The following is a 12,343-nucleotide window of genomic DNA, read 5'->3' as shown; positions in this document are numbered from 1 at the left end:
GTTGGCATAGTACTGTTCGATAGAGAGAATCCTGGAATTCACAGTGGCAGATGAATAAATGGAGATAACAGTACAATACTCATCCTCATTGAGCTCCCTAGTAAAACATGTCCAACCAATTGGAATCTAATGGATGCACATCTTAATGGGCACAAAGAATTTTTGCAAAAAAATTACTAATATAATTTTGGCTGTTGGATCAGATGAGTTTTTCGGAAATCCTATACTCTGTGCTGCTATATTTAGATAATATTTAAATATTGGAGGCAATATGTTCTGATATTCAAATTGGTGACTGGGCAATTGTATTAAGTTTTAATTGGGCTTTACTTTGCTACTGGAAACCTTGCATTTCCAGTACTGTGTGCCTATTTTTAAAAAATCAACTGTGTCTTATTGAAGATTTTACCTGAATAGCTACATTAAATACATTTCAATGTGAGAAATTTGGGGTTGTTGCAAAAAAAAATAATCCAGAAATTTAGCTGAAAAAACCTTATTATCCATGGTTGAAGTGATTTAGTGAGAGTATCTTTTTTCATACTTAGAAAATGATCTACACTATGGTGAAAACTCATTTTCAACATAGTGGAAGAATCTTTTTTCTATATAATTTGGAATTCATCTCCGAAATAGTGGCATGCGCTCACTATTCCCCATGTGTTATTTTAAATCCCTTAGTGGATTCTGTTGTTTTAAACATACTTTCAGATCCTACGTTTTCTCCAAATGCATACATTTTATTATTAGCTTTAGGTTTTATATAACCTTTATGAAATATTATGCAATGTATTATAAATTCTGTTGAGTTCAGTGGGGATTACTTATTTTAGGTTGAGGTTAATTCCCCAGTTTTGAAATACTCTTTCCAGATATAAAGATCTGCAAGGATTAAGTATCTATTTTGGCCCTTGCTTTCTATATTGCCAACATCATCTTCTATTTTATATCATTTTAAAATCTTTTTTTTATGCCACCTAGAGTCAGTTATATAAGCTGGTAGTTATATAAAATAAATCAAGTAAATAAATAATTCTTGCAAAGTAATTTGAAAAAGGAAAGTGAAAGTGCAGCCCTTATTTAGGATTCCATCTATTTTATCAGATCATTATGTATTAGGTTTGTATTTGAATCAGTCCATAAGAGAACATACCGTGTTTTAAATGTTTTTATTATCATAAAATTAAAAATACTGATGTTTAATAAGAAAGCAGATTACAAATAGAAAATTCATTATACAATATTTACTATTTAATAGTGTTCATTGCATCATGTCCCAGGACAACAAACAATACAATAATCTATAAACTTTAATTTTCTCACCATCTTTTATAATGGATGACTTTTTCCCAGCACTTCAAAGATTTTTTCTTCCTGATGCTCATAATAAAATAATGCCATCATTTTATTTTATTTTAATTTATTTTGAGTATTTGTGTGCTCAAAGCAATTAGTAAATACAATTAAAACTACATAGTAGTAAAACAAACTTTACATTATTAAAAATCTAAACTATTTAAAATGTTTGAAACAAAATAATGAAAAACCATGTATAAACAAGCATGTTTTGAGCTCCCCCCTCCCTGCCACTTTAAATGAGAGGGAATTGTTTCATTTCTGGTGGCAGTTTATTCCAGAACAAGGAAATTATAAAAGCAGAATTTACTATGGATGAATTTACTATATCCATGGAGGAACAAAAAATGCTCAGTGATCTTGAGACTTGACAGGAAATTAGACTAAATAAGATATTCTGCAAACTTCGTCCTAAGCTCTCTTAAGGCTTTATATACATTTAAAAGCATCTTGAAGTAGGCTTAGAAATAACCAACAGCTAATAAAATTGTTTCTGTGAGGGTATCTTTAGTTTTTTCTATGCATGCATATCCTGCAATTCATAGAAAATATTCTACAGTTTGGTGCTTTTAAAAAATATATAAGAAAACTACATGGCCAATGAATGGCTGTGTAATCTGTTAAAGTGGCCTATTTATTACTAAAGAAGAATATGAAAAGAATAATGGGAACAAAAAATGGTCCGAAAATGATGACAGCTCTTGAGAATATCAGTTTGATCAATAGCAAACCTTCAGGGTGATGCCAAAGATGAAACACAAAGTAGTCCAAAAGTGAATCCCTACATAAACTTTAATTCTAATTATTTTTCCTAGCACCAATAGGTTGAGAAGGCTCAGTGAGACAATGTATATAAACATTGGTTTTTGTCAGTTTCAACATGAGGGTTCTGTGGGCCCTGGGAGGCACTGCTTGCCATACAAGCTGCTTTATCCAGGGCCAACCGCATGTTCAGATTATTCTCAGGGGTGACCCCATAAGCACAGTGCCACTTATCCATCACTAAGAATTTAACAGAATTACAATGCTATTGTAAAACACTTAACTGAGCAAAAATAATAAAGGCGGGATACAAATAAATACATTTCCGTTTTTTTCTTAGCATAGTACATGCATACAAAATAATCCTGACTTTAAAAGACACATGCACATGTCTCTCCAAGGAAACAATTTATTCCACTGAAATGACTTTTTTTACTACCATCTTTATTTAAAAGTTTTAAGGCTAAAGCTAATGGTAGGACTGAACACGGAACAAAATCTAAACACCATCACACTCTAGAACAGGGGTGTCAAACTCGTGATGAGATGTATCGCAACTTTTTTTGCATTGCTGGAGCATGATGCAACCAGCTGGCAGTTTGACACCCCTGCTGTAAAGGTTCTGCAGTATTATCCCTGAAGTTCCCAACATAGCATTACCCACCAGGCCTTCCTTTCTTTCCTCAGCCATTGTCTGTGTGCCTATTCCTTACAAGGATATTGCTGCAATTCCTAGTGCAGCAAATCGCCCTAGCTGTGCGCTTCTGATTTTTGTTGCCTTCCCTCTCCTCAGTGCTTCTTGGTGTCTGCCTTCTGAAAAAGAGATGAGAATGGGTTGTCTATGGCACTGGCGTTGTGCTGACCTCCCCTGCCATGTGAGGAGCTGGCATCTTCCCTTTCAACTATCAAGCAATCCTTTCTACCCTGCATCTTGAACTTTCCTTTACTCTTCTCTAAGCACTTCATTTTTAGGGCAATCATGTTTTAGTTTTATCCAGATCAAAATAGCTTCTTTCATTCTATAGACCAAAAACTCCAAAATGATTTTTTTCTGTTCAGATACGAACCATTCAAAGTAGCTGCACATCCCTACTGAACAAAGTTCTCTGCAAAACTTAAAATGAAAAATTTACTTGAAACAATATAAAACAATGAAAACATAGATTTATCAGAAACCTAGACTGGACATGAATCCTCACAAGAGTGAGAACCAATAAAAATCCCCGAGGAAATGTAGCCCATAGTTGAGGACACAACACCAAGCTATACTTCATGCTCCATAAAATGTCCACAGCTGGAGGTATCTTCAAAATCCCTTGCCTCAGTCAGGTGTGTAATGAGGCAACATTTCAGATAGTCAAGTTTTTGTCCATTCAAGATCCATTCAGATTTAGCTACGGCTAAATCCGTAGCTCTCCAATTCTCACTGAATAACAGATCTGAACAGCTTGAGCCAAAATTGTCAATGGTGGGAGTTATAGTTCTTCTATAACTGGAGGACTATAAAAGTTACACCAAGAACTTAAACTGAAGCCAGAAACAATTAGCAGCAGCATGGATCTCCAAATGTAGGGAAAATACTTTCAATTTTCATTAAATGGTGGTATAAAGAACTATTTTAATGGCAATTACAAATGACTCACCAATCAATTATATGTAACCAACTTTTCCTTTTCGTTTCAAATATAACTGGTTGGGCACTTTGAGAATTCTGATCTTTTAATACAGTTATGTCATAACCAAGGAATTTAAAATCACATGAGAATATACAAGTTAATTTTATGTGCAAATGTGACTTAAGTCACTGAGGAACTGATTTGTTCAAATAAAAAATCGTTCAATTTGGCTTCAAGGCAACTTTTAAGGTGCTACATTCTTGTGCTATGAGTCTCTGTATTCTGCCATTGGGCTTTCATTTGAAGATTTTCTGCAGGGTTTTCCTTTTCACATTTTGTTGAGATTATAATGTAAATGCTTCTGCTTAGAAAAATCCCAGCTATCACTGCAAAGTAGCTTCCATATATTAAGAACTGCAATAAAGCAGAGTAAGAATCAAGCTATTCTCCCCAGAAAAACCCCAACTATTATATTTTAATATTTTTCAACCATTTTGCCTATTAGTATTATGTCTAGCATTTTTTAAATGTTAAAAGATGAAGCCCAGGAACCTTGGCTATAGTAATAACCTTAAGCAAATGTCTTTGCAAACCATGTGATTCCTGAATGTACATTGATGTGATTAGCTAAACTGGTATAAGTACAAACCTAAAGGTTTCTTCATTAAATATTTATAAAATGAACATCAAGTGATATGCATTAGCAAGAAATGAAAGTTCAGATCTACATTTTAATGGGTCAAAATCATTTAAAAATGGTATGAAAAGAGCATAGCATAATCCAAAGGCTACAGAAATGTCTTATACACAGGTTTGTGTTTGGACAAAACTAATTTACTATCCAAGCATACAACAAACATGCCTTCTGTTACAGTGCCTTCTTCAAATTATAAGCAATGCATTCCTTAAAATAGAAATTGTTACCTAAGAAACAGTGACCAACCCCAGGTCTAGGATTCCATATTTATTCCTTTTCCAGAACTCTACAAGACATCATCTTGCAATATTTAAGCAACTCCTTACATTTACAGGCAGTTCTTAATTAAAGTCCACTCATTCAGCAACTGTATGAGGGAGACTTAAGACAGGCCCTTATTGTGTTGATTGTAACATCTCTGGTTTCATAATAGCAATCTGGGTGCTTGGCAACTGGTTTACAATTATGATATCACAGCATCCCACAATCGTGATGTCATTTGCAACTTCACTGAGGCTTCTGACAAGCAAAATCAATGAGGAAGGTAGCAAAGAGGTCGCAAATGATATTCATATGTTGTGCTTTATAACTATCAGTTAGCAACAGAGTTCCTGGTTCCAATTATAGGTAGTCCCCATGTTAAGAACATGCCACTTACAAACAACTCATATTTGTGAATGGGCTGTCTACTACTGAAAATGGTGGATAGCATTCTCTTTCCTCAAGCTGAAGAACCACTGAAGCCGCACTGTGTTCATGAACCCATGAAGCTGTGCATTTTTAATATACAGCCAATTTTCAGGGGTTTAATAGGCAGTCTGTCCGTAAGTATGAGTTCTGACTTACATACAAATTTGACTTAAAGGCAGACTTAGGAATGGATCTCATTTTTAACCCAGGGATGGCCTGTAGTTCCATCAGAATAATTAATTTTATTCTGCCTTCTCATATTTAGTTTTTGTTATGATTATTCAATCTTTGTGAGGATTTACAACTGAGTAATAATGCACTTGTTTTAGTAAGAAATTAAAAATTAATATGTTGACTGATAGGCTTGGTTTTTGTAGTAATATCAACATTCCAAAACACAAGTACAGTTCCTGGCTGCATAAGACTATCTGTCCCTATTTAGTTTTAAATTTTCAAGTCCATTCATTTCAGAAAGTAGTCTCTGAAATGATGTGAAAGTCTTCAGAAATACTAATTCGGTAACAGTGCCCATATTACCTGTCCAACTTACCTGAGTCCCAATATCCAGCCCCAGACCTTTTGAATCAACTACAATAACAGTCAGTATAGTTTGAATTAGCAGTGCAACAAAGTTGTTGAAGCCAAACATCAAGGCATAGCGCTCCATGGTGAGATTGACAGCAATCTGGAATCTAAAATACAAACTTTGATTAGAATGTTGAACATGGTTTTGAGAGATGAAGTTTCAGTATAATTTGCCTGCATATGAGAATTTGGAAGAGTATAACTACATCATTTCTGCAAGATAATATTATTAACTTATTGAAATACTGCAAAAGACTGTTAAGCTGTGGCAAAATTTGGAGAATATAAGTTAATTTTTTCAAATGCAGTGTAAAATTATACCCACACACCCACACAGCACAATGCAATTAGGAGTAATTGCCTAACCTATCCTGGCGCATTAAGATGCAATAGTGGAGGTGTACTAAGATTGCTAAGGATAAATTGCTGAGATTGAGAAACACTACTTTGGACAATCCCTTTTTATTATAAAGTAGAACTATACACTTAAAAATAAAGGATGATAAAACTATTTTTGGCATAATACCTGGCTTCCTGACTTATTATTTAAAAAGTAATAAAAATCTAGCAAATTCAGTCCTCTTAGGTGTCATTTTAAGGGTCATTTAAGGGAAACTCCTCCATACCTAGTGCAGTATGCTGGCTGGGGAATTCTAGGCATTGAAGTCTGCACATCTTAAAGTTGCCAAGGTTGAAAAACACTATGCTAGGGAAATAAATTCTCCATTTCTTCTGTAGCTTGTGCTATTACATAAAATAAGCCACCAATAATATTCTATTCCCAACTCCAACTAGATGTACTATAAATGGTAGCAAATTAACATTGGTAACTGAAAGTTACTTACGTGGCTATGGTTATAAGGAACATATAACATGCTTTGAACACTAAATAGCTAGCATAGCAGACCCAGATGTTCTTGATAAAATACATCACAATAAGTGAAGTAGCATCCAGAGCTGAGAAGATTCCCAGTGCCAGTTCTCCAGTTAGATCCCAGTTCAGTTTCATATATCCCACAGCTAGTGATGTTATTGAACCTAGGAGTAGAGGGACTCATCTGTCACATTTTGAAGGACTGTAGCATGTACTGAAAACTGTTTATAAACAACTCCCTATTTATTTAAACATGTAAAGATACCCTGATTGCTTCTTTAATCAGACAACAGGAACATTCTATTTTTTGAGGAATTCCAAAGTAATAGTTCAATAAGGCTGAAGGGCTAATAAAAGTTTGATGGCCTAATCATTCACCCATTTAACTTCAATATAATGATTCTCTCATTAAAGTATTATTTACTTCTTTGTCATTTCTTGCAAAACTTAAAATATCAACAATACAACAACCAGTAATAAAATCAGTATATTATTATATTAATATCATTTATACAGTTAGCAAAAAATCTATCACTGGATGACTTGCTCCACAAACTGAACTTTAGTCTAAATCTCTCTGGTTGAAATTTGAGCCTGCTAGTTTATTTAATTTAAGTTAATTTAAGTTAGCAATTCCTAGAATTGCTGGGAGATGTATTATTGTTATTATTCCCCAGACAAACAGTACAAATGGGAGTACAGCTATGTGATAATTATTCAGGTATATTATGATGGTTATCTGATTACCTGTTTATTAATTACAATCCCAGATTAAATATGCCCAAATTTTGTCAATCATTCCTTATAAGATACGAAGTCTCCAAACCTCACCCTTTCTCTGAAATACAATTTACTTGAAATCATTTTATGTAGTAATCAGAATAGGACACTGTGGTTCAGCCTACAATATGTAAACTAAACCAAAAAGAGGTATTTCTGCTTTTGCTGATGCAACTAAGAATTTCAATATCCATTTCAACAGAAATGGATATTCAGCAATATCCATTTCAGACCACACCATTTTCTGTTAGTGTATAATTCTACCCAGAGATTCTAAGAGATTCCTTATTATTTTTTTCCATCTTGTCTTATATTTGATTGTAATATCTGCTTTAAAGTTGAATCGGTTTTTGAGGTTGTAGAATACAAATTCCAGATAGAAAATAATCATTTATTTTATATATTTCATATTTCTTAACCATCCATTCAGGATTTTTAAGAATTTTCATTCTAATTTGTGCTTAACTTTAATGTTTTTCAACATGAGGTTATGTAGTTTTTGTTATATGAACAATTTTGTAATTTGGTCAAAATTTGGGGTGCATGATATCACATTTTGATCACATGAGAAAATTGTTCATATAACAAAAAGTAAACATTTTTTAAAAATCATTTTTTCCCATAAAAATGATGTTAGCAGCATCCCAGGGTCATATGACTGGCGTTTGTGACCTTCCCAGGGGGCTTCCCACAAGGAAAGTAAATGGGGGAAGCTGAAATTGCTTAATATCAGAGTGACTCACTTAATGATCACAGTGAAAAAACGTAATAAAGTTGGAAGCGACTGACTTAACAACCACTCTGCTCAGCAACAGAAGTTATGTTCCGATTATGGTCATAACCTGAGAACTACTTGTATTGTAATATTCTACAATAAGCTCCACTGAAATAACAATTTATATAAATCAAAATCAAAACGTTGCGCCTACACCTTTAGTTCTACGCGGGGAAAAACCCGAAAAACCAAGGATCCACATACAGGCCCCCGCGAAAACCTCAGAAAACAAATAAATCAAAATATGTATACATATTTGAATACATGGGATTTTGCAATTAATTTATTGTTTAAATTGCTTGTACTTAACATTTATTATTGGATAATACATAAGATAATTTTTAAGCTTACTTACTCAGAAATGTAGCTATGGCTTCAACAGCTCCATTATAAACTTCAGAACTATGAGAAGGTGCTTTATCATCCCACAGTACTTGCACATAATTCAAAACTTGGTTAAATCCTGCAGTAGCTAAAGCCCACCACATTGACCAGTAAAGAAGTTTTTTGGTGGCATAACATTCTTTCAGATCCACACACAACTGTATTAGGATTGAGAGAAAATGACTCTGGGTTTTAATTTTGGATGAGTCATGTTCAGGTAAATTCTGGGGGCTGACTGCTGATATTGTCATCTCTTTGTCCTGTTGATTGGTTTGTTGGTTGGAAATTTGTGTTGTAACTTTCTCTACTGATCCAATGAAATGTTCTGGGGAAGACTTTCTATGGAAGAACATGCTTTTTTGTGGCATGGGCAGAAAAAATGAAGATATAAATGCCATAGACACAGAAGCTAAAGTTATGACATTGAGATAAAAATAACGTACCTGGCCTAAAGAAACTAAAAGCTGTCCAAGCAGAGATCCCATGGTGGATGCCACCAGAGTGATACTTCTGCAGTAACCTGTCACTTTCTGGTAATAACCAGCACTGACAACACTATATATGTAAGCATAATAGGCAACCTCTGTGGCTGTTGCAAGTCCATACATAAACTCTGCCAGCTGCATGGCTGATATGCCAGATGCAAATAAAAGTAATAGCCAAGTAACAATTAAGCTAATCCCCTGTACAATAATTATAGGTTTATAACGTGCATAATCTGTAATCAGAAATACAGGGAAGAGCAGGGCCAGGTAGGAGTATGTCCAAACTGGAAAAATATGCTGAGTTACCTAGAAGACAAAGAGGAGAAATTCTATTAAGCAGAACATACAATTGTAGCAATCACACTTAGACTTATACACCGCTTCATAGTGCTTAACAGCCCTCTCTAAGAAGTTTACAGAGTCAGTACATTGCCTCCAACAATCTGAGTCCTCATTTTACAGACCTTGGAAGGATGGAAGGCTGAGTCAACCTTGAGCTGGTGAGATTCGAACTGCCAAACTGCTGGCAGCCGGCAATAAGCAGAAGTAACCTTCATTCTAACCACGGCATCACCAAGGCTCAGTACCTAGATCTATCAGAAAAGCAATTTTTTTTATGGCTTCATAAAAGCCCAATAGAGTTGGGTCATGAAGTCCTCTGGAGGAACATTGTTCCACAGGGCAGGTTTAGCTACTACCTTGGAAAATCTTTTACAGTGGTGCTTAAAAGTGTGAAACACCTAATTTCTCTAGTTAGAGTCTAATTTCCCCTTCAAATGAATTGATAATCCTAGAGATTTTTCTACACAATAATACATAGCTTTGGATCATGTTCTTCAATAACTAAACAAACTAGCATAAGTTTTTGATTCATTTGTTTAATTGGGTTCTTTTTATCTACGATTTATTTAGGACTTATATTTTAGGTAATATTTACGTGGCAATATTGAAAATTCAAAAAGGTTCACAAAACGTTTAAGCATTATTGTAATTCCATAAGATAACATTGCTTGGAAACTAGAGTAAGCCAAGTCATCCAGAAGTCAGATGATCAGGCAGAAACAACAAAAGAAATGTGGTCCTAGTGAGGCCTTCAGCCATGAAATATATGAAGTACATGAAGGTAGAGGAAAATCAATACTCTGAGTTAAACCTGGAAGAATACCAATAACCAGTGCAGTTTGTGGAGAAGTGGTAAAATTGATGAAATGTAAAATATCCGTAGCTACCGTATATACATGAGTATAAGCCGACTCGAGTATAAGCCGAGACCCCCATTTTCACCCCCAAAAACTGGAAAAAGTTCGTGACTCGAGTATAAGCCGATCCGCCGTTCTGCAAGCCTCCGCCGCCAGCAGAGGCTCGATCCGCCATTTTGCAAGCCTGAATACACAGGAATACCCTGTGTGGCCGCGGCTCTCGGGGAAGCCCTGGCTGTCCGCTTCCTCGCTCCACGCTGCCATTCGGGCCCGCGCATTCCCCGGGCAAATTGCGGCGCCCAGCAGGCGAGGAAACACGCCCGCTCCAGTCGCCCCCCCTTCCCTCAGGAGACGCGAAGCAAGTGACCGCCCGGAGCTTACCGAGGACTTGCGCGCGGCCGAGGCTTCGGTGCTTCCAGGATCGCGCGCACCTCTCCCAAGCCGCCGCCGTCCGGAGACCTGCCGAAGTTTGGGGAGATTTGGGGAGGTGCGCGCGCACCTCCCCAAACCTCCCCAAACGTCAGCAGGTCTCCGGATCTCCTCCCCAAACCTCCCCAAACGTCGGCAGGTCTCCGGATCTCCGTGCCTTGCCTGCCTGCTTCTTTCCGCTGCGGAAAGAAGCAGGCAGGCAGGTCACGGAGATCCGGAGACCTGCTGACGTTTGGGGAGGTTTGGGCACCTCCCCAAACCTCCCCAAACGTCGGCAGGTCTCCGGATCTCCGTGCCTTGCCTGCCTGCTTCTTTCCGCAGCGGAAAGAAGCAGGCAGGCAAGGCACGGAGATCCGGAGACCTGCCGATGTTTGGGGAGGTTTGGGGAGGTGCCCAAACGTCAGCAGGTCTCCGGATCTCCTCCCCAAACCTCCCCAAACGTCAGCAGGTCTCCGGATCTCCATGCCTTGCCTGCCTGCTTCTTTCCGCCATTTTGCAAGCCTGAATACACAGGAATACCCTGTGTGGCCGCGGCTCTCGGGGAAGCCCTGGCTGTCCGCTTCCTCGCTCCACGCTGCCATTCGGGCCCGCGCATTCCCCGGGCAAATCGCGGCGCCCAGCAGGCGAGGAAACACGCCCGCTCCAGTCGCCCCCCCTTCCCTCAGGAGACGCGAAGCAAGTGACCGCCCGGAGCTTACCGAGGACTTGCGCGCGGCCGAGGCTTCGGTGCTTCCAGGATCGCGCGCACCTCTCCCAAGCCGCCGCCGTCCGGAGACCTGCCGAAGTTTGGGGAGATTTGGGGAGGTGCGCGCGCACCTCCCCAAACCTCCCCAAACGTCAGCAGGTCTCCGGATCTCCTCCCCAAACGTCGGCAGGTCTCCGGATCTCCGTGCCTTGCCTGCCTGCTTCTTTCCGCTGCGGAAAGAAGCAGGCAGGCAGGTCACGGAGATCCAGAGACCTGCTGACGTTTGGGGAGGTTTGGGCACCTCCCCAAACCTCCCCAAACTTCGGCAGGTCTCCGGACGGCGGTGGCTTGGGAGAGGTGCGCGCAATCCCGGAAGCACCAAAGCCTCGGCCGCGCACAAGTCCTCGGTAAGTTTTTTTTGTTGACTGGAGTATAAGCCGAAGTGGAATTTTTCAGCCCAAAAAGTGGGCTGAAAAATTCGGCTTATACTCAAGTATATACGGTATTTGTGCTGCTGAATCATGGATTTAACATGCATGCAATTCAACCAGTATCTAGGGGAGAAAAAAAATCAGAAAGGCCTCCACCAACTGCAGCTTATTTCTGCCCAATAAATTCCCTCACAGATAAAGTATATTCTCTACCTCATCAATAGTCAGATTCTTTTCAGGTCCAGTGAGGTAAGGTGTGAGGAAAGGTTCAGATGGCCTCATCATGGTAAAGAAGCCATAAATACAAAGGACCAGAGTTGGAAAAATCCACCCACTCTGATGTACTTTCTGCCAACAGTCCATGGCTCTTTCAGCTAAAATATTAAAGTGCACAAAAACAGAATAGATATTGATTTTATTTTTATTTTTAAAAAAAGCCTTTTGCTAATATATACAATGAGATATTTTTCTTAGAGGATGAAGAATGGAAATTATAGAGGAACTACAGTATAATAAAAGTCATGGAAACAAAGACATAGCTCCATAGTAGAACCCATTTTAGCACTCATTTGACCTGCTTGTTAGACTATTATCA

At 38.0% G+C, this 12,343-nt stretch overlaps 1 protein-coding gene across 1 annotated transcript; it reads right to left on the bottom strand.

Annotated features, from left to right (window-relative positions):
* Positions 1-3,547: 3,547 nt before the first annotated feature.
* SLC19A3 (solute carrier family 19 member 3) lies at positions 3,548-12,120 on the bottom strand. The gene is made up of 5 exons (XM_083364477.1): positions 11,962-12,120; positions 8,491-9,310; positions 6,552-6,744; positions 5,672-5,813; positions 3,548-4,148 (listed from the first exon to the last, which is right to left on the bottom strand). The coding sequence occupies exons 1-5, from the start codon at positions 12,109-12,111 to the stop codon at positions 3,987-3,989; spliced, it is 1,467 nt and encodes a 488-aa protein (XP_083220603.1). The 5' UTR covers positions 12,112-12,120; the 3' UTR covers positions 3,548-3,986.
* Positions 12,121-12,343: the final 223 nt, after the last annotated feature.

This window comes from Vipera ursinii (genome assembly GCF_947247035.1).
Source record: "Vipera ursinii genome assembly, chromosome: 5".
Classification (NCBI taxonomy): Eukaryota; Metazoa; Chordata; class Lepidosauria; order Squamata; family Viperidae; genus Vipera; species Vipera ursinii.
This window is presented reverse-complemented; position numbering and strand designations above follow the sequence as displayed.

Coding starts and splice junctions, on each gene's coding strand:
- SLC19A3 (XM_083364477.1), bottom strand. CDS start 12,111: ATGGACTGTTGGCAGAAAGTACATCAGAGTGGGTGGATTTTTCCAACT. Junction 9,311..11,961: donor AGAATCTGACTATTGATGAG/GTAGAGAATATA, acceptor TTTGTCTTCTAG/GTAACTCAGCATATTTTTCC. Junction 6,745..8,490: donor AGCCATAGCTACATTTCTGA/GTAAGTAAGCTT, acceptor CTCTACTCCTAG/GTTCAATAACATCACTAGCT.